General features: G+C 41.3%; 1 protein-coding gene across 1 annotated transcript in view; it reads right to left on the bottom strand.

The window, feature by feature from the left end:
- The window catches only part of MAP3K21 (mitogen-activated protein kinase kinase kinase 21), a 51,205-nt gene that overhangs the window by 11,621 nt on the left and 15,976 nt on the right, over positions 1-23,608 (bottom strand). Inside the window, exons 2-5 of the mRNA XM_076334122.1 lie at positions 18,679-18,859; positions 13,486-13,634; positions 12,554-12,729; positions 884-1,124 (exon numbers count right to left, since the gene is read on the bottom strand). Coding sequence (XP_076190237.1) covers positions 884-1,124; positions 12,554-12,729; positions 13,486-13,634; positions 18,679-18,859 — 747 coding nt within the window. The remainder of the gene's footprint in view (positions 1-883; positions 1,125-12,553; positions 12,730-13,485; positions 13,635-18,678; positions 18,860-23,608) is intronic.

Genomic DNA, 23,608 nt, shown 5'->3' with positions numbered 1-23,608 from the left:
TAATAAACTGACAGACTTGACCTGGAAGCCACTAAAAGGAAGCCCATCAACACCAGGATGCTGTTACCACTTTTGAAGGCTTTCCAACCATTGGCATAACCTTGAGTTTCCATAGTGCCATCTCGTGGCAACATTAAAAAGGCACCACTAAACCAGTCCTTGACACTAAAAAAACCCCGACTCTCTACAAACACACCTCCTTTGCAAAGGGGGCATTTTAATGTATTCATGGTGGAATTAAATGCTCTAACATTCAAATTATATTGCATTTGTACTCTGAAATAATATCTTCTGTTGCTATTACAGTGTTTTCTTGTAAGAAGTAAGGCACCAAGGACTGTAACTGCTGTGCTGTATTTTGCGACTGCAATAAGCATGCAATTTGGACCCACCACACCTGTACCTCCAGCCTTTACAAAGTGCTGTTCTTCTATTATGTATTTGCAAGTTTAGGGCAAACAGCACTAATATTTGATCATGTTAGAAAGCTCTGGGATGTGATAAAAAGGTACTTTTCTATCTGCACAAAAAGAACGATACCAAAAATCTGAACTTCAAACCAGCCTTAAATAATTTGGCTCCCATGCTAGTAACCTTTCTCTCCAGATACAATGGACTTCTAGCTGAATCAGGTGAAAGATTCTTCCAGCTGAAATGAGGACTACTCCACAAGAATGATATGTGAAAGTTGTTTTTTTAAAAAAGAAGGGAAAAAAAGGGGGGGGGGGGGGATACAATTCTTACTATATCCTTTTGCACTGCTAGGGTAGAAGGACCTAGCAACGAATTAAAATAGTAGCCAATACTGAAAATATTACCCGTGGAGCTGAAGCCTGCACGTTTAATCGTAACATATATTGTGAACTTCAAAAAAACTGCAAACCTGAAGGCAAACTAATTCTGTGTCCATCTTTAAGTTTTAACCGGCTTCTTTTAAATTTGCCCTTCCTCTTCTTTACATTGGGTTTCTCTTGATTTAACTGGAATATCATGATATTCAGCTCACGCTCCAGTACATCGATCTCACGTTCTGCTAACTGTTGCTCACGGCGCTTAAGTAATTCTTCTTGAGATTTTTGCTGAAGAGCTGCTCTTGTCAACTCCTCTTCTCGTGATCGAAGCTCCTGAAGACAAGATTCACACAAGTGAAACTAAATAATAATGTGAAGGTTGTATTAAAGGATATATAAAGTGCACAGCAGGTTGTATTTCCTTATCTATTTTCATGAGAGACTATATAGATGTAAAATGCGCATACAACCTTCTGACACTCCTCCATTCTGCATAAGCCAAGATTCTGTATCTGGATGCAATCAAGCATTATACAGATTTCTTTTTAACCATTTAACTTGAGTCACTTTACTTAAGGTAGGTAAGCACTGGCAATGGGGACAACACATCCAATCAAAGATTACCAGCTTACAGCCTAGCAGAAAATGTGCTCTAAGTACTTCACATCAGAGACTCTTTCACAGCATGAGGGCTGCTCTTAGATAGCTCCTATGCACTAACATAAAATCAGTGACCTGACAAATGCACAAATGAATGCCTTTATCTTAAATTTTCTAACCTTTCCTGTTTTTCAGCCATGTATTAAGTAGCACTTTTCTATCTAGAAAAGCAATCAGTATTACACAGAATGAGGATTAGTGTAATAGGATAAAACAAGTCATAAGACAGAAGACAGCTGTTTCTTAATTAAAATCTAGCAGGTATCTGTATAACATCAAACAGCTACTAACCACTGAATTGCACCATAAAGACTCTCCAACCATGAATCCCATAGAATAGTTATTTTCCCTTTTTTCTTTTTTATTTTGGAGAAATAAAAATTTTTATTTTGGAGAAATAAAAAATTTTCTTTTTTATTTTTAGCTTTAGTGAGGAAGCTAGTTAATTTTTCAGAGTAAATGAATTCCCAAGGCTAAACAGCTGTAAACCTACAATCTTAAAATTATCTTAATCTTCAGCTTCCAAAATCTGTTAAAATATATCTGAAATTTAAGTAGACCTCCCTTCATAGTATGGGGCTGTCCTGTTGTTATAAAAGAACCAGACCTACCCAGAAGTGTTGTAGTCAGTACTGCTAATAAAAGACTACAGGAAAAGGAGACGCTATGATGTGACTAACACTGTATGTTTATCACTACATAATTTTTTTCATATTTACGTATGATTGTGTAAATTCTACCTGGATAGAAATTAAAATTCAATTCAAAATAGAAAACCAGCATTTGAAATTAAGCTATGCTAAAAGTGCTGGATATTTAAGAAACTTATTCCTACTTAAAATTCATCCATTTTGTCACTGTACAATCTTGTAATTGCGGTGGTGGTTTTTTTTTTTCCCCCCAGAGCAGACTGCCTACTTCTGCTCATCAGTATCCAACAATGTTGTATGCCAGCACAATTTCTTATCACATACAGTGAAAGCAAAAAACCAAATTTTCTGCTCTTTTTAACTCCCACTTTGTCTTGAATAAATTAGTTCCTGAACTATACTACTTTGGTGTTTTCAAATGAGGGGGAAAGACCCTCTCTGTTCTTGCCAAAAAGACTATGGATGTCAAATGACAGGTTAACACTGAAGTGAAAAGTATCTGTTCCTCAGAAAGATACTTGTTTTTTCTTTACAACTATAGCATACACACACTGCTTATCATTGTTTTCAAATTTAATTGAAATGATTGACAAATTTCATATGGTTTGCTAATCTTGAGTGAGCTTGTTTCAACGTAATATTTAATTTTTTTTTTTTTTTTTAATCCACTCTGCTTAACATACACAGTTTCGTAAAAGGCAATTCTGCCTCTTGGAAATTCAAAGGAGCCTGTCTTCACACCAGCAAGTAAGGTTTTGGGGTTTTGTTTTCTTTGGTTTTTTTTTAAAGATATTTAATCACTTAATTTAGAGATTGCTGCAAATTCTCACTTTCCTCTTCCGCCCGTCCGGTCAAAACTGGACAACCTAAAACAAGGGTTGGAAGCAGAAGCTGCAAGAATCCAAATTTACAATAAAGGTACTTTAGCACTGAAATAGAAAAGATGTTTTTTACTGTATTAATACTGTAATAAAGATGTATTATGAGACACTGTTGATTATCTGTCTTGTGTTGTCTTCAAATCCAGATTCCATAAAGCTCAGTAACTACGCAAAAATTGAGGGCCCGTATTGAAAAGGTTGACAGTTTAGAAAAAGTAATAGTGTTTCCTCACTGAGAGATTAAGTATTTACTCTTTTCCAAATAAACTAATTAAAACCAGACTTACTGCAATTACTTATGCAATGTTTTTACACCACTCTACAATTAAAACACCCATTGTAAGGAAGCTATGAAAGAATTCTATATTTAAGTTGCTCAAGAACGTTTGTCAAAAGAAGATTGTGATCTTCTCTTGGAGTGGGCGTCACCATCACTCATTTACAGCAAGCCCTTGAGGAAATTCTTCCAGCTACAGAAGTTCCTCTTTTACAGGGCATGAGACTCCATGCAGGGTTTTTTTTTGTATTATTATTATAATAATATAAATACTTCATAGACATTACTTTCCCCTAGTACCTGTCAGTAAAATTGATAATGTGCCAAATTAAATAAGCCTGCACATATGAAAACCTAGTCTAAGTCAAATTTACACGCTTTCATTCTTAAACAGGTTTACCTCATTAGGGCAGATGCCTTTGGAGATGTATTTACTTTGGCATACGAGAAGTAAATTTCATTTTATCTTTTCCCCTCCCTAATTAAGCTTAACTCACTTTTACACCAAAAATATGACTCTTCTCCCAAAGCTTTGCGCCGACTTATTTAGTTCTAAACTTGATTTATTCAGCTTTTTCTTCAATAGGAAATCTCATACTGGACTAATGCCTCCAGAAAATTAAAAAAAAAAAAAAAAAAACAACCAAAAACCTGAATGGTAATGCCTGTTACAATTGCTCCCAGAGTAAAAAGGGGAAGATGGCTGGTTCAGCAGTTGCTGGAGGAGCAGAAAAGAGAGTTATGCCCTATGGCAGGTTGTTGCAAGTAAACGCAGTGGCTGGTGACCCCACGGCAAGTAAAAAGGAAAGTCTCTACTCTCTGTAGAGGGACTATAACCCATCTGGAAAGGAAGAGATCTGACAACTGAAGAGGCACACAGCCCAGCTCTAGCAACCTGTATGCCCACTGCAGGCAGGGCAGAGACTACACAGACAACACTTACCTAGTTCCGTGAACCAAAATGGAAGAGGGAAAAGCAGGGGGTGGGAAAAAAGGCAGATAGGAAGTACGTAAGATTATTACTGACGATACTGCAATCTTAGTGGTGATCAATAAATTCTGATACCACATATGCTGATATTACAGTAGATCCATCATGTCACACCCATCACCAGCCAATAGTCCACAAACAGCCATTTGTGACACTTGATGAGAAGTAGTGAGGGACAAAGGCTACTGACAGTGACTTGCAAGGCGAGAGTTTAGTTTTTGCTTTTGTCAAAGTTAAGTGACTACGTCTTTTATAAAGATTTCTTCACAAGCCAGCGCATCTCAATTCTCTTCTTCCTCATCTATTACCACTTCATGAAAAATAACAACAAATATATACTGGGTAATAATTATATTGCAAGAAAGACCTGCAAAGGAGGAATCTGTTTCTACCAGAAGCATCTCTAACAGGGACTCAAGAGGACACACCTGGCCTATACCAACTGTTACCTTTATCAAGTTGTCTAAAGGAAAATATAAACCTCCGGGTGATTAAAAACTAGTTCAAGTAAATAAAAGAGAGGGCAAAGAGAATTAACAGTGAGCGCTCATTTAGCACAAACATATAATGATACGAGATTATGGAAAGAAGATCAGTGACACGAATCTGGATAATAAACAAGAGAAACTGGATTTGCTGATTCATGAATACAAGTTTGACCTAATCGATCTTATTAATATCTGGCAAGAAGATTTCCAAAACTGCAACACTGAAAGAGATCAATATTATTAGTCTGGTTCAGGAAGGAGAGAGACAAAAGCACTGTTTCATTTTTGGAAAAGAAGCCACATGATACAGTCACGTAACAGGATGAAAAGCTTTTCATTCCTATAGCTGAGGAGAATGTTCAGTGGCAGCTAAAAATTTGCAGTGTTTATAAAGATTATCTAAAGGGTAAATAAACTCTGGTTTGTTTGTTAAATGATGCATTCAAATATCCAAGAAAAATGTAACACATTTTAAAAAGAGCCTACGTGCCACATTTACAGATCTACAACCTGTTTTCTTTAGGGAAACAGATGTGGATATGTTTCTTTTTCAACCGCCTGTACTTCCTAAATGAGCCATTCATACGATAACCCTCACTCACAACAGTAAGATTACACTTCCTATCAAACATAACATTTCACTTCAACTGAAATACCTGTAGCTGTAGTTTCAGCATACAGAACTGTTTATTGTTTTTGTTGAGGAAGAAAAGGGAAAAGCAATATTGTCTGAAATTTGAGAAAACCAGTATTCAAACCTTTTTTCTAAAGTAAGTTTGCTTACAAGACAGTTACAGGGTTATCTTAAAATACTGTTGTCATGGTTTAACCTTAGCCGGCAACTGAGCACCACACAGCCGCTCGCTCACCCCCCCAGCCCGGGTGGGACGGGGGAGAGAATCGGAAGAGTAAAAGTGAGAAAACTGGTGGGTTGAGATAAGAACAGTTTAATAATTGAAATAAAGTAAAACAGTAATAATAACAACAACAACAGAAAAATATACAAAGTGATGCATGATGCAATTGCTCACCACTCGCTGACCGATGCCCAGCCAGTCCCCAAGCAGCAGTCGCTGCCCCCCGGCCAGCTCCCCCCAGTTTATGTACTGAGCATGACGATCACATGGTATGGAATATCCCTGTGGCCAGTTTGGGTCAGCTGTCCTGGCTGTGCCCCCTCCCAACTCCTTGTGCACCTCTTCGCTGGCAGAGTATGGGAAGCTGAAAAGTCCCTGACTTAGTATAAGCACTGCTTAGCAACAACTAAAACATCAGCATGTTAGCAACATTATTCTCATGCTAAATCCAAAACACAGCACTATGCAGCTACTAGGAAGAAAATTAACTCTATCCCAGCCGAAACCAGGACAGTATCCACCCCTCATTCTGTACCATCTACGTCATGCCCAGGTTCCACACCTTCCAATACGTTTTACTTAATCGCCACCACTTTTCTTGTCTTTTCATATATACACACACAGATATCATTCCCTTAGTCTATGGGCCATCCCTCTAAAATGTCTGTTGGGTTCATTTAGTCCATGATTTTGAGTTCCATCTGTCATAATAGTCTTTCAGGGCAGGAGAGATGGAGATGGTATGCGGTGTTGGATTGTTTCATGTTGAAGTCAGTTCTGGTTCCATCATCACTGCACTTTGCTCAGTTTCATCGAAGTTCATTCTTCATTAATCTGGGTGATTCTTATTGTAATACTATTGATATGGCATATAATATTACATAGCAATTAACATCATACAACTTAATTCATTAGTTATTTTCACCCAAAATCAAATCCCCTTGAGGTACACCTTGGATCTCCCGGACATCCTCCCACATCACCCACCAAGTACACCCAGCTCCTTGAGTAAAAGCAATCCCACGGATGGGTCTGCCTTTGACCAAGGCAGGAATAAACCAGACTGTCTTCCCCAACATACTTTTTATGTGCACTACAGAGACTTTATCCCCTTCTACAGTACGTAAAAGTTCTGACTGGGTGGGGCCAGCTCGATTGGCAGATCCCCTAGTGTTGACTAACCAGGTGGCTTTTGCTAAATGTGTGTCCCAACGTTTGAACGTCCCACCACCCATTGCTCACAGTGGAGTCTTTAACAGTCCATTGTATCGTTCAATTTTCCCGGAGGCTGGTGCATGATCGGGGATGTGATACACCCACTCAATGCCGTGCTCCTTGGCCCAGGTGTCTATGAGGCTGTTTTGGAAATGAGTTCTGTTGTCTGACTCAATTCTTTCTGGGGTGCCATGTCGCCATGAGACTTGCTTTTCAAGGCCCAGGATAGTGTTCCGGGCAGTGGCATAGGGCACGGGATATGTTTCCAGCCATCCGGTGGTTGCCTCCACCATTGTAAGCACATGGCGCTTGCCTTGGCGGCTTTGTGGGAGTGTGATATAATCAATCTGCCAGGCCTCCCCATATTTATATTTCAGCCATCGTCCTCCATACCAGGCTTTAACCGCTTGGCTTGCTTCATTGCAGCACGTTTCACATTCATGGATAACCTGTGCAATAGTGTCCATGGTCAAGTCCACTCCTCGATCATGAGCCCATCTATATGTTGTATCTCTTCCTTGGTGGCCTGAGGTGTCATGGGCCCACCGAGCTAGAAATAATTCACCCTTATGTTGCCAGTCCAGATCCACCTGAGCCACTTCAATCTTAGCAGCCTGACCCACCTGCTGGTTGTTTTGATGTTCTTCAGTGGCCTGACTCTTGGGTACGTGACCATCTACGTGACGGACTTTTACAACCAGGTTCTCTACCCAGGCAGCAATATCTTGCCACAATGCGGCAGCCCAGATGGGTTTGCCTCTGCGCTGCCAATTGCTCCACTTCCATCGCTGTAATGACCCCCACGGGGCATTTGCCACCATCCATGAGTCAGTATAGAGATAGAGCACTGGCCACTTTTCTCGGTCAGCAATGTCTAAAGCCAGCTGGATGGCCTTTACTTCTGCAAATTGGCTCGATTCACCTTCTCCTTCAGCAGTTCCTGCAACTTGTCGCATGGGACTCCATACAGCAGCTTTCCACCTCCGATGCTTTCCCACAAGACGACATGACCCAGCAGTGAACAGGGCATATTGTTTCTCATTTTCTGGTAGTTTATTATACATTGGAGCCTCCTCAGCATGTCACCTCCTCCTCTGGTGATATTCCAAAATCTCTGCCTTCTGGCCAGTCCATGATCACTTCCAGGATTCCTGGGCAACTGGGGTTTCCTATTTGAGCCAGTTGTGTCATCAGTGCGACCCATTTACTCCACATAGCATCAGTTGCATGATGTATACAGGGGATCCTCCCTTTGAACATCCAGCCCAGCACCGGCAGTCGGGGTGCCAGGAGGAGCTGTGCTTCAGTGCTGATCACTTCTGAAGTGGCTTGAACCCCTTCATATGCTGCCAATATCTCTTCTTCAGTTGGAGTATAGTGGGCCTCGGATCCTCTGTATCCCTGACTCCAAAACCCTAGGGGTCGACCTCGAGTCTCCCCTGGTGCTTTCTGCCAGAGGCTCCAGGTAGGGCCACTCTCCCCGGCTGCGGTGTAGAGCACATTTTTTACATCTTGCCCTGCCCAGACTGGCCCCAGGGCTACTGCGTGAACTATCTCCTCTTTAATTTATTCAACAGCTTGTTGTTGCTCAGGGCCCCATTTGAAATCGTTCTTCTTCCAGGTCACTTGATATAGAGGGTTTACAATCAGACTGTAATTTGGAATATGCGTTCTCCAAAAACCCACAACGCCTAAGAAAGCTTGTGTTTCCTTTTTGGTAGTTGGTGGAGACATGGTTGTTATTTGTTGATCACATCCATTGGGATCTGACGACGTCCATCTTGCCATTTTATTCCTAAAAACTGGATCTCCTGTGCAGGTCCCTTGACTTGACTTTGTTTTATGGCAAAACTGGCTTTCAGCAGGATTTGGACTATTTCCTTCCCTTTTTCAAAAACTTCTCCTGCTGTGTTGCCCCATGCAATGATGCCATCAATGTAGTGCAGGTGATCTGGAGCTTCACCCTGTTCCAGTGCAGTCTGGATCAGTCCATAGCAAATGGTGGGGCTGTGTTTCCACCCCTGGGGCAGTCGGTTCCAGGTGTACTGGACGCCCCTCCAAGTGAAAGCAAACTGTGGCCTGCACTCTGCTGCCAAAGGGACTGAGAAAAATGCATTAGTGATATCAATTGCGGCATACCACTTGGCTGCCTTTGACTCCAGTTCCTATTGAAGTTCTAGCACATCTGGCACGGCAGCACTCAGCTGGTGGTGTGACTTTGTTCAGGCCACGATAGTCTACTGTTAGTCTCCACTCTCCATTAGACTTTCACACTGGCCATATGGGACTGTTAAAGGGTGAGCGGGTCTTGCTGATCACTCCTTGGCTCTCCCGTTGACGAATCAGCTCATGGATGGGAATCAGGGAGTCTTGCTTGGTGCGATATTGCCGCTGGTGCACTGTTGTGGTAGCGATCGGCACCTGTTGTTCTTTCACCTCCAGCAACCCCATAACAGAAGGGTCCCCTGAGAGACCAGGCAGGGTGGACAGCTGTTTAATTTCTTCCATCTCCAAGGCAGCTAGACCAAAAGCCCACTGGTACCCTTTTGGGTCCTTGAAATACCCTCTCCTGAGGTAGTCTACACCAAGGATGCACGGAGCCTCTGGGCCAGTCACAATGGGGTGCTTCTGCCACTCATTCCCAGTTAGGCTCACTTCGGCTTCCAATACCATTAGCTGTTGGGATCCCCTTGTCACTCCAGAAATACAGATGGGTTCTGCCCCTTTGTAGCTTGATGGCATTAGGGTACACTGTGCACCAGTGTCCACTAGAGCCTTATACTCCCGTGGGTCCAACGTGCCAGGCCATCGAAACCACACAGTCCAGTAAACCCGGTTGTCCTTTTCCTGCACCTGGCTGGAGGCAGGGCCCCTCTAGTCCTCGTCATAGTATTCGTTACTCATTTCTTGTAAATACGAGTCAGATGTCTCTTCATTAAGATCGGAAGTAAGATCAGTCTGGGGAACTGCCCACTGGAAACTGGAGCAGCAACTTTCCTGGAAGAACACTTATTTGTGATTGTTTTTCTTGCAACTCACATACCCACGCCTCTAGGGTCGAGGTAGATTTCCCATCCCATTTCCTCATGTCCTCTCCGTGGTCACGCAGGTAAAACCATAGGGTGCCCCATGGTGTGTACCCTTTATATCCTCGCTCTTGAGCAAAAGAACGCTGAATCCTAATAGCTGAGATACTGGTCCGTACAGGTGGGGAGTAGGACCTATCCTCTTAGAGTTGCTGGACCTTCCGGGACAGTTTCTCCACAGCAGAGATGAGGGAGGAAGAGAGACTTCGTATTGCCAGAGTTGGCCAGCCAATTCATCCACTGTTTGTTCCTCTTCATCTTTCCAGGTCATCACTGCCAATGAGTTGGCATGTGACGATGGTGCACTCCGTACAAACTTCCACCACATGGGTCGTATGCACCTGACTTCATCTGGATCTTTGGATAGCTGCTTGTTGTCATCATAAATCACCTCCAGCACGGCTAATTCCCTCAGGTACTGGATAGCTCTCTCCATGGTGGTCCACTTGCCTGGGTGACATGTAACATCTTCCTTGAAGGGATACCTTTCCTTCATGCCTGACAGGAGTCGCGCCTCCAGAGGCTGAGGGCTTCTGCCTCTTTTCCAATCGCTTTGTCAATGCCCCCTTCCCTAGAAAGGGATCCCAGCTGCTTGGCTTCTTTACCCTCTAATTCCAGGCTACTGGCCCCATTATCCCAGCATCGGAGCAGCCAGGTGACAATATGCTCGCCTGGACGACAGCTGAAATCTTTTCGTGTATCTTGCAGCTCACTCAGGGATAGAGATCGGGTGGTTACTGCCTCGTTTATGAGTTCTTCCTCTTCTTCCTCCCCAAGCAGCGGTCAGCTCTCCTCTTCCTGTTTTCGTGATGGCCCTTCTCCAGGGTAGTCTGCCCCGTCCACTTCTTCCTCCTGCTCCCTCTTTGAAGAAGGTTCTTGATCCCTTACTAAATGAGCCGACTTCTTGTGTATAGGGTTGACCAATAGCAGCATGGGTTGGTTCTTTGGTTCAGACGCAGTGCCTGTCGCTGGGGTTGGAGCGGCTGCAGTGCCTGTTGTTTTGTCATCAGATCCAGAGACCTTCTCTTCCCCTTGAGGGTACTGAATAGTGTTGAGCAGGGCTCAGTAGGCATGGGGCAGGCCCCAGCATGTTGCAGTGATCTGTCTCTCTCTGGAGTTGCCAGGGTGACAGCATACTTTTTCCAAATATTCTACTCATTTTTCAGGATTCTGCACTTGCCCAGGGATGAAGTTCCAAAACACTGGGGGTGCCCACTGGCCTACATATTCACCCATGCTATCCCACACACCCTGCCACTCATAACTATCCAGCCTTGGGGCAGATCTCTGGATGATATTCTAAATTGCTTATTAAACTTAAACAAAACTGAAACAATATTCCCAAGAAATACCAATAGAAGTATCTTAACTACCCAAGGATGTTCAAGATACTGAAAAGTTACTGTAATGAAGGAAGAAACATCATAGAAGAAGGTAGCGAAGCTGCCATTCTGTATTTCCTCTGTAAAAAAACCTCTCAGAGGAAGAAATATAATTGCAAATTGTCTCCACGAGGTAGTACCTGAAGTACAGTAATGGCTTCAGTACAAAGCCCAAATACCAGATGAAGCTCAAGGCCAGTGTTTCAATAACAAATCTCCCAGGCAAAACATCACTAATCACTACAGAGCACAGCAAACTGCAAAAGCCAACACTAATCTGTCTTTAACATGTACAGCAAAAAAAAGAGCATGGTGCAGATCAGATAAACTAATATCGAGAACAGATGAATCAATATTGTGACCCGCAACTGTTAACAGATATAAATCCCTTCTAATACGCTCTGGTCAATCTGTTACTATCTCAAACCATTCGAGCCCCACGTGGGGTGCCGAAAAGGACTGTCGTGGTTTAACCTCAGCCGGCAACTGAGCACCACACAGCCGCTCGCTCACCCCCCCAGCCCGGGTGGGACGGGGGAGAGAATCGGAAGAGTAAAAGTGAGAAAACTGGTGGGTTAAGAACAGTTTAATAATTGAAATAAAGTAAAATAGTAATAATAATAATAACAACAACAACAGTAGAAGAATATACAAAGCACTTGATGCACAATGCAATTGCTCACCACTTGCTGACCGATGCCCAGCCAGTCCCCAAGCAGCAGTCACCGCCCCCCGGCCAACTCCCCCCAGCTTATGTACTGAGCATGATGTCATATGGTATGGAATATCCCTTTGGCCAGTTTGGGTCAGCCGTCCTGGCTATACTGCCACCCAGCTTCCTGTGCACCTCTTCGCTGGCGGAGTATGGGAAGCTGAAAAGTCCCTGACTTAGTATAAACACTGCTTAGGGACAACTAAAACATCAGTGCGTTATCAACATTCTCATGCTAAATCCAAAACAGCACTATGCAGCTACTAGGAAGAAAGTTAACTCTATCCCAGCTGAAACCAGGACAACTATCCAGAAACATATTAATGGAATTTAAGAATAGTACATCCACCAAGAAGAATAGGCAACTTAAATTAATGTTTTAATTAGAGAGTAAATCCTCTCTTCCAAGTAGTTTAACCTCTCAAGTGTATCTCCTCTACTAAATCAGGTTTCTAGTATTATATTGGTAAGCCACAATTCAAAAGTTCAAAACTGCTGTATCACAAACACACATACACACATACCCTTCCTTCACTGCCATGCAATTGGAAAAATCAACTTACTTTTTCCTTGGTCCTCAATTCATTGAATATCTGCTGAATTTCCAATTTCCAGTCATCTTGCATGGAATGGAAAGACTCTTGAGGCATTTCAGTCATAACTGCCTCTTCGATGGCAGTAAGCTGTTCAAGAATTAAGGCAAACGATGGTCGGATATGAGGGTCCTGCTCCCAGCATTCTAGAATTTATCAAAATCCCATCAGTTTTTAATAGTACACAGAACTTTTTGAAGAACTACATGAATTTCAAGTTACTTGCTACTGTACTTCAAGTTCTAATGTGTTCCCTTTATCTGCAAGGCTTCCCTAGTTCCTTGTCCATTTACAGAAGTGACATCTACCTACCTGTACTCAGAGGACTGTTTTCGTATTAATAGTCAATTTTTTTTCATCTCTATCTTTAGGATCTGAAATAGCAAAACTAGCAGTACTGCACAGAAGGGATATATATGAAAGGTAAAGAAATTCATTAAACACAAGGAAATAGCCATTAGCAAGGAATATTTACGTCTCTCTAAAGTACTTCCAAACATTTTTGACACACAGGAAGAAACAATGAGGGGAAAAAATGGGCATTTGCAGTTCTTCCCCTTTGGATTTTTATCTTGATCTTGTATTGATCTGTAGTATATCCTGTAGTTTATGAAAATTAATGCAATTTGAGTGTAAAAGGAAATCAGTAAAACTGGAGCAAAAAATGTACTCTGTCACTACTGAAGAACTTATGTGGTACACAGTAATACTGTATGACTTGCTCAAAAACACATTCAACTGTCTGTAACAGCAGACTGCTGTCTAAAGAAAAACAAAATACTTTGTACACAGCACATTATCAAACAAGGTGTTTATTTTGCAACCCCATGACTATTACAGGCAAGGATACATACCCCCAGAACATAACTATTTAAATACATAGGAAGAAACAACATAGATACCTTTCATTAATTTTGCAAATGGTTCAGGGCAGGTGGATGGAATGGGCAAAGTAAGCTTATTGACAGCAACTCCGTAAGCCACAGCAAGGCCATCAATGCCACGGTAAGGAACTTCTCCTGTAAGCAGTTCCCACAGCAACACTCCATAACTACAAAATGTAATTTTTTAAACAGTTATTTTCTGAATACTGACACACTGTTTACTCAAGAACAAACAAGTATCTGTCCAACCATGCACTGAAATTCACAAGGATTTCCCATGTCAAAAGTGAATATCTTTAAGAGTCAGCTCTACTTTAATCATCTTGCACCCTTCCACTAACAGCAATTAACCAAATTGGATGCGACTCTCAGACTGGCTCACACTCCTATTCAAAACGTAGCCTGAAGTCACTTTTATAGAAATGCTAGTATCATGTAAATCTCACTTACAATCAGAAGTCTGACTGACAGGAAAACAAGCAACCTTCTCCCCGCCAAAAACCAACCAATCAAAACAAAAAAAACCCAAAAAACAAAAAAAAAAACCCTCAGAAGAGCATTCAGACCATTCCCCTTTCCAAACATTTCACAACAATTTACCTAGATGTACGCACTGATTTTTAAAAAAATAATAGTAATAAAAAAAAACCAGAAAAGCCCCAGCTGTGTTTGGAAGTTTGCATTTCTAATCTCTTGTGTGTTACATAAAGGCCTGTCAACTTTTCACTTCCCACAGAAGATGCAACAAGATTGAGAAATGATTATACCCCCCCGCCCAATTTCTCCATACTAGGAAAAAAAAAAAAAAAACAACCACCAAACAAAACAACATTGTTTCCAGTGAAAGGTGGTGGCATGAAGAGATCTTTTCCCAGTGTCAGATACAGAAATCAAGAATCATAGGAACTCCTGTCGCAGCAACATTAATCCTAAGAATTTCTGCTATGCCCTCCACTCTAGAAAAGCTGGGTGTTGCTTTTACATTCTTTGTGTCTGTGTGGCTTGCTCAAATGACCCAAGCCCCTACAAAGGGCTGGGACAGCACGCTCGCTGCTGTTGCTCTAGAGCTCCTATTCCACCACCACTGAAATGGAAAGCTTTCACAGTCATTTTTGTGGAAGCAGGAATTACTCCTTTTAGAACATAAGCCTAAAGTGGACTTTATGACTGAGTTTGGCTCCCCCACCCCCCTTCTCTCCCTGCCAGGGAACCACTATCTGTAGAACAAGGATACAAAGCACAACCTATTGCTGCTTTTGAATAGTAAAGTGAGCAGACAAAGGGAAAAAACAATACAAAGTATTGCTCTTGCCCTTTCTCTCCAGGTGTGTGAAGAAACTACCTGCAAGTTTTGCAGGACTGGACTGAACTCTCCTACATGAGGAAAAATACATACAGCACTGGGGAGGTAAGGCCTATATACCCCTTCCCTTACTATGTACCCCTTAGTACTAGAAATACCACCTCAACTACAGCAGATGTGACAGGGAGAAGAACACACACTAGTTAGGTTTTTCCATCACTCCCTCCTTAATGAGAAAAAGTCATTCAGCATTATGCAAGACCTTACAACATAACTTTAATAAATAATAAAAAAGCAAACTACGCAGTATCAGCACAAATATCAGCAGTGTTTTGTTTATCTACATTCTGTTTATCTAGGAAGTTTTGCCTACCATAAAATCTTAGAAAACTAATGAATTTATAGTGTTAACAGTTAATCAAAAGCTGATGAATACAGTCGAATTCGGCCTATTCCTAAAAAATACAAAACAGAAAAAAAAAGAAAAGTCTTGGGCTTCTTAATAATTTCCTCCCAATTTTTTCCCAATCTAACCTCTGCACTTGCTTGTATACTCAAAGAAGGATAAAATAATGAATTCCAATTTTGTTTTAAATCAGTGGTACTTCTGACAATAATGAGTACAACACCTCCTGCGGTACATACACATTTCATGTGTGATGGAGGAATTCTACTGAACTACACCTCATCTGTGTGCTTAGAGAAAACGTAAAAATAATGTCATGCTCTCTCAGCAAGCGTAGACTGTTCTTAATTCAAGGAATTCTCTTGTTCAGACTATTCCATACATATTTTAGCATGAACTCTGAAGTTAAGCAGAATGATAAATTTAACTAAAAAGAAATCATTTTTTATAAAATGTTGTGTCACACATTAGCTTTAGTTATATTTACAATTCAAGCCTTTAATCCTAAGTAGTTTTCAACAGTGCCAAGAAGGTGGTTGTAAAATTTTAAACAGACCAACACAGTAATAGCCTGAAGTGTCTCTTTTAACGACAGCAGTCTTAATATCAAGTACCAAGAGCCAGCACTGTGCGGGGGTAAAACTGTGGGGAGGAACCCTAAAGACATTCTAGTCCTGCCACGCTGGAGTTTTTGGGAGTTATTAATCTATCATTATCTAGGACAACCGCTTATTAGCTAATTCTGTAGTTGAGAGAGTTATTTTGTGCATTAAATTTCACCAGCCCATGTACAGTTGTCCTATGTATACAGTCAGAGCTTCTAAGAAACAGCTTTTTTTTAAAAGAGCAAAAGCCATCTCCTTTTCCATCTTCAGCAAAAGGCCAAAAATACAGGCATAACATGCTTGAATTATACATTTTTAAACCACGAAAACTAATACACTTTCAAAAAGATGTCCTTTTAAGTATTTTCATTATTAAAAATTATTCTCCTGCCGTCAAATGTGATTTAAGCCTTACTATATCTCATACCAGCAATAACTTGCTGTTTTTACATATTTTAAAAGCTGATCAAAATGAAGGTAACTAAAGTTCTCAAAGTTTATTTTACTCTACAATCCATCTTCTAAAGCAGAGGTTACTAAGCATTGCTACATGAATCACTTCAAAATTATATGAATGTGCCAGGCAAAAGCAGCTGCCAATTCTGCTGTACAATAAGTGCTTCCTAGCTTTGCCAAGAGCTTGTACAAGGGAGGCACGCCTTACTGTGAAGACCACTGCTGAAGCACACCACCAGCGCTTGGAAATCTGTGGGCATATTTGCACTTTCAGGCTCCATACACAAAACCAAGACTGACATACCACTAAGAAATGTGTGGTGACTGATGGAAGGGTAGGACTGAAAGATTGCAATTCTTGTTTGGGAATTTGGAAGCATATGCCAAAGACTAATAAATGCAGTAGTTATAACTCTGGTTTGGGAAGCAAAAGGATACACATGCAGGGCCTAGAAAGTACCACTTCTGCTATCTAGGATGACACCTGAGAACATGCAGCCTGGAAGGCTCTGCATGAAAATACTCCCACAACACTTCCGAGCACTGGCTGATTCTGGAAGACTAGCTGCAAATGTGACTATACTCGACCTTCCTCAACTGCTTTTTTTTTTTCTTTTTTTTTCTTTTTAATAAGAGGTCTGCAGACTTCTTTTGGAGACTCAGTACGTGTAAATGAAGTTTAGAACTTTTCTGACATATAATTGTGTTCTTGTCTTAGAGAGACCCATACTTAAATTTGTAACCTGAATGCTTTTTAAAACAAAAAACACTCCCATAACCAGGGTATTCTTTATTTGCTTTTCTTGTAAAGAAAGAGTAAAGATAAGCAACAGAATAGATCAAGGTGCAGTAAGCAGGAAATCTTTAGAAGCCAAGAAGGTCTAAACTATACTGTACAACACAGCCTTTCTACTCAAAAACCTCTCCTGTTAGATGTCCAGCATTGAGCTAAATACTTACATTTTTACAAGAGAGGCGTGCAGGAGAGAAGGCGAAGAAGAGAAATACTGTAGGTTCCAAAAATGTAAACTAATGTTGCAGCAGAATATAAAATAATTGCACCAAAGCATACCCCCTCAGATACCTAAAATCACAGCAACAAGACTGGACAGGACCTGTAATTAAGCATGGAATACAGCTGATTAGGGAAACGCCTACACCCAACCTCCACCCCGCAAAAGAAAAAAAAAAATTAAAGAAAAAAGGAAGAAAGAATGGAAAAAAAAGAATGAAGCCAAAGATGTTTCTCAACTGGGCATCAACTCAGACTGATGTAAACAAAATGCTGAAAATCAGTTCCAGACACAAGACAAATGGGTGTCACAAAACAGTAGTGCAGATATAGAATCATCCTGAGAATACCAAAAGTATTACTTCATGCTGTAGAATATCAGGCATCTAAGCAAGATAGGACCCTATTTAAGAATTATACAACACAGAACATGCATAAGAAGGCATGATAAAACAGATTAAAGTCCTCCCCTCCTTTCCCAAATAGCTACCTTGGATCCTTCAGAGAGAAAACATTTCAAAAAGAAAGGAAACGTAGACTTTTCAGGGTGAGGCACAGCAGCTTTTAGAGCCTATTGTGCAATCACTGCTTTTCCCCACTCACAAAACAGAACTAAATTAAAACTAAAGTTTAAATTACCTTTCTACAACACATGTATCCCACACTACACCACTCAAAAATAGCATCAGTATTGAAAGCCATATTATTTATATGATCCACAATAATGTCTTTAACGAGAAATTCACAAATTTAACATAGGGAGTTCCCCACCTTTAAAATTAGAGAGCAAGTTAAAACAATTTTGTGCTGAACACACTGTCCTCACTCCAGCTACTGGAAGCAAAATCTCTATAAATATAAAAGCTTAGATCTGATGTTCACTTTTACACATGATGGCATTCTAGATTCCTAAAAACCAGCACTAATTTAAGTTAACATTTGGCAAAGTTCTAGTTTGCAGCTTATTTTTATTTATCAGACATATAAGGTAATAAGTGGCTGGTCCCATTTCTTCACGCAGAACGAGACTTTTCAGACATCTGATACAAAGTAAACATACCAATACGAGATCAATCATATGTTAATGTATCAAGCATATGGCTGTTTATATTAAGACTCCAGATAAAGTACTTAAGTATCTTAACCAATAGATATTTTAAAGGCTTCTCTTAATGAGATCTTGCTTTCTTAAAAAAAAAAGTTTTCCTGTTGTTTTCCCTCTCCCTCCCCCAATTTGTAAGTCATGAATAACTAAAGGTAGATCACATGAACTAGACAGGGAGAAATGAATATGTTTCTTAGAATAGCTATACTTGCCATATGCTGAGACAATAACCTGAGAAACCACCAAAAAAATCCAAATAAAAATTCATTCAAAAACCTCAACATAATTCTACTGAACACGGTCTTCAGCAGACAAACTTCTTACCTCCAAATATCACTTCCTTTAGAAAACATGGAGGACTTGATAACTTCTGGAGCCATCCACGCATATGTCCCTGCTGCACTCATTTTGGTTGTTCTGTGCCACTCTCTAGCCAGACCAAAGTCTGTAATCTTCAGAGTTTTATGACAAATGTCACCATGTTCCATCTTCTCTAGCAACAAAACTGCAAAAGATTTTGTAAATTAATGCAATGGGAATCAAATCAAAATATCCAGTCCTGTTATTAACTTCACATACAACTTGTACTGCACAGATAATTGTATACTTTAAATGTGAAAATATTATTGCAATTTTTATAAACATGAAAGGTTTTTGATAATTCTAAGCTATTCTAAGCTATAAAAGTGAGAAATACCTACAGTGTCATGAGTTCTTTATGCAACTGTGTGAGTAGGTATTAAACTAGCACAAGAAATCCACTGTAAAGAGATGTAAAGTAAAGCACGTAAGTTTAAGAAAGCCCGGAAACCTAACATCCCACAGATGATGACAGGCTGTGAAAAAGGTATTTACTTTGGAACAGATTCTGAAGTAATAAAAATAGCAGTAGTAGTAAAACAAAAAGAAGTGTTAAGAATTCTTATAAAAGACTTAGAAAAGAAAGCAAGACACATTACGCCACTGTATAAAATCCATCCTTAATATTGCACCCAATCCTGGCTCCTACTCATCTCAAAAAGTATATAACAACTGAAAGAGGCACAGAGAAGGACACAACCAGGGTGCTCAGAACAGCATATCCACAGCTACAAGGAATGGTTAATAGCCAAGGAGTCTTCTCCCAGGAAAAGAAACAGCTGAGAACAGAATCTATAACTAAGAAAGCTATAGGTAACAATTGTTCACGGTTTCTCAACACAAGAAGCGGACATCATTGAGCAAAATTAGCAGGTAAGAATCAAACACATGGCAGTTGTTCATACAACACACACTTAGATGAACTTTGGAATTCTTGGCATAGTATGTGAATGCTATTATTTTACATAGATTTAAAAAGCACCTACACAAATTCACAGAAGACAACTCCATAAAGAGCATTTACATCAAAAAAGTAGATTTAAGTTCAAGAAATCCCCGGGCCACAAATCAGTACAAGTTGGGAGACTATATACCAGGGGAGTTAGCTTGCCTTGGGAGTCCCCAACTGGCAACAGGACACTGGACTTGGATCAAATCCGTATTACATTATATCCACTGCACCTTCATGGATGTTAAAGAGTAAATTATCTTTTTTTTGCTGTTGCATCCTACAGTGTGTATTCAGCGTCTGACTTGGTCATAACACAACAGTATTGGCAGAGTTGTAATACACCTTCGCAAAATACTGTTAAAAGAAATGGAGCTGGCTTATTGTGTCAGAGCTCACAAGGAGAAAGACAACAGGTGCAAAGGAATCATTAACAACACACCAGAGTTTTAATTCTGCATTCGGTTCCTCTGTCACTGCCTGCGGTAGTAACTGTTAGCTTTAACTTTTTGTTAAAATGATCTCCTGGGCCAAAGATCAAAGGTTAAATCACAAATAAGAAGAATCATAAACGCATGTGTTTTCGAACTATATGTACAGAAAAACACAGTACAGGGAACCCATTAATAAAAAAGCAGACGAAGAATTACGTTCCCTTACAGGGGAAAAACTGAAGACCTTGCATTTGCAATTGCCAGAAATCATTTTTACTGGTATGGATTAACTGCAGTCTTATAAATATTTCAAAAATGACATCAAATCCATATGAAAAACAGAGAACCCACATTCCATTTTCAGTAATTTTCTTCTTAACACAGAAATGAAGGCCAAAACGGTATAGACAAACCAAGAGCTCACCAGTCAGCACCACCAGAACAAGTTAAATTCATGCAAGAGTTTTTATACTTTTATACTTGAATCAAAGACCTATTGTTTGCTATTCCATTTCAAACATGTTCAGCAGAATTCCTGGCATTCCTTGTCAGTCAATGTGACCGAAACCAAAAACAGTCAGTCTTGCAAAAGGTAGTAACTGGCACATGGCCAAGTTTCATCCTACAAAGGGACAATGTTTCTTAGCGGTTCAAACTTCCCTTTCCGGCCAGTAGCCAGGAAAACAGCAATACTATACACAGATTACTTAGCAGCTAGGTAGTAAAAATGCTCAGCAGAGCTGAGTAGTGCTCCGTAAGTGCTTCCCATGCAGTAGCCTAGCAACCTTTACTATAGCATCCTTCTGCCACTTCCACAGCTTCCCGGCCCTTGCTGGCTGCTAACCTGTGAGAAGTCACTTTTACAATCTTTTGCTTACCCTGTTCACTCAGCCCCCACTTGTTTCTTTATCAAATCCTTTAAATTGTCTTTTCAGACTCCAATACATCTGCAATATTAAGTTGGGTAAGAGTCAGTTCAGCACCTTCTGGTTTACTTTAACATTTTTCAGACTTTTTATTTTCCAAAGAGTAAAGTTCATACTTACATTACTGCCATCGTTCTGACAAACACAGCCTAGAAATATTTAAAAGTACAAAGCCCATTTGAAAATGAATTCAAACCTACCAAAAAAGTGGAATTAGATTAGGAATGCTGAAGTGCAGGAAAAATCCTACGTCCACCTCATTTATTTTGACATAAGCAAAACCAGAGACTGTGACTATTTCTGAATGATTCAAAATCTAAGAGAAGGAGACTAAGTTGGATGTGAGAAGACTACTTTGTGCAAACTAGCATAAAACTTCATCTTGGACTGTTATTCAAACTTTGCATATACTACAGCCAGAAATAAACATTTGACTATTTTAAGGCCGCATATGTTTCCTACCGGTTACACCATTTTCAACACTCTTTGTGACCTTTCTGCAATGAGATCAAGGGGAAAGTAGAATCATAGAATCATTGAGGTTGGAAAAGACCTCTAAGATCATCGAGTCCAACCGTCGACCCAACACCACCATGTCCACTAAAACATGTCCCTAAGCACCTCATCTACACGTCTTTTAAATACCTCCAGGGATGGGGACTCAACCACTTCCCTGGGCAGCCTCTTCCAACGTTTCACCACTCTTTCACTAAAGACATTTTCCCTCACGTCCAATCTAAACCTCCCCTGGCACAACTTGAGGCCATTTCCTCTCGTCCTATCACTAGTTACTTGGGAAAAGAGGCTGACACCCACCTCGCTACAACCTCCTTTCAGGTAGTTGTAGAGAGCGATGAGGTCTCCCCTCAGCCTCCTTTTCTCCAGGCTAAACAACCCCAGTTCCCTCAGCCGCTCCTCATAAGACTTGTTCTCCAGACCCCTCACCAGCCTCATTGCCCTTCTCTGGACACGCTCCAGCACCTCGACGTCCTTCTTGTAGTGAGGGGCCCAAAACTGAACACAGTATTCAAGGTGCGGCCTCACCAGTGCCGAGTACAGGGGCACGATCACTTCCCTACTCCTGCTGGCCACACTATTTCTGATACAGGCCAGGATGCCATTGGCCTTCTTGGCCACCTGGGCACACTGCTGGCTCATGTTCAGCCAGCTGTGAATCAGTACCCCCAGGTCCTTTTCTGCTGGGCAGCTTTCCAGCCACTCTTCCCCAAGCCTGTAGCGCTGCATGGGGTTGTTGTGGCTGAAGTGCAGGACCCAGCACTTGGCCTTGTTGAATCTCATACAGTTGGCCTCGGCCCATCGATCCAACCTGTCCAGGTCCCTCTGCAGAGCCTTCCTACCCTCGAGCAGATCAACACTCCCGCCCAACTTGGTGTCGTCTGCAAACTTACTGAGGGTACACTCGATCCCCTCATCCAGATCATTGATAAAGATATTGAACAAGACCGGCCCCAGTACTGAGCCCTGGGGAGCACCGCTCATGACCGGCCGCCAACTGGATGTAACTCCATTCACCACAACTCTCTGGGCCCGGCCATCCAGCCAGTTTTTGACCCAGCGAAGAGTACACCTGTCTAAGCCGTGAGCCGCCAGCTTCTCTAGGAGAATGCTGTGGGAGACGGTGTCAAAGGCCTTGCTGAAGTCCAGGTAGACCACATCCACAGCCTTTCCCTCATCCACTAGGCGGGTCACCTGGTCATAGAAGGAGATCAGGTTGGTCAAGCAGGACCTGCCTCTCATGAACCCGTGCTGGCTGGGCCTGATCCCCTGGTTGTCCCGCTCATGCCTTGTGAGCACCCTCAAGATGAACCGCTCCATCATCTTCCCCGGATCCTCCTTCCGGCCCTTCTTGTAGATGGGCGTCACATTGGCAAGCCTCCAGTCGTCCGGGACCTCCCCCATTAGCCAGGACTGCTGATAAGTGATGGAGAGTGGCTTGGCGAGCTCCTCCACCAGCTCCCTCAGCACTCTCAGGCAGATCCCATCCGGCCCCATAGACTTGTGAGCATCCAGGTGGTGTAGCAGGTCGTTAACTGCTTCCTCTTGGATTATGGGGGGGTTTATCCTGCTCGCCGTCCCTGTCTTCCAGCTCAGGGGGCTGAATAAGTAAATTTATTAACATCATAGCAGCAGAGCTTAGGGTGCCATATACCAGGTACTCTTTGACTGTAAGAGACAGCACATGCCCAGAACCATTTACAGCTGGGGAACAAAAAGGTGTTATTGCATGTTATTTTCAATAATGCCATGAAATAGAAATCAATAGGTTGAAGATAAAAGCCAAAAAATCCTTAACTTAGAGATAAAAATGAAGAAACACAAATGCTGTGTGGTAAAGTGGTATTGAAATTGGTGGATATGATTTTGCACACGTCCTAAAAATTAAAGACACTTTTGACAGTGCAGCAAGTGTACATGAGGATTCTAACAGCATCCCTAACAAAGATACTGCTATTTAACCATACAGATGAAAAAACCTTACACTCTTAAGTTGTCTAATGTAACTAAAAAGAACGTGGAAATCCAACTACTACTCATCCTAGCTCACTGAAGGAAGTAGCTCATAG

The sequence above is a fragment of the Aptenodytes patagonicus genome, chromosome 3, assembly GCF_965638725.1.
Source record: "Aptenodytes patagonicus chromosome 3, bAptPat1.pri.cur, whole genome shotgun sequence".
NCBI classification, from domain to species: domain Eukaryota; kingdom Metazoa; phylum Chordata; class Aves; order Sphenisciformes; family Spheniscidae; genus Aptenodytes; species Aptenodytes patagonicus.
The sequence above is the reverse complement of the archived record's forward strand: the minus strand, read 5'-3'. Positions and strand labels throughout refer to the sequence as shown.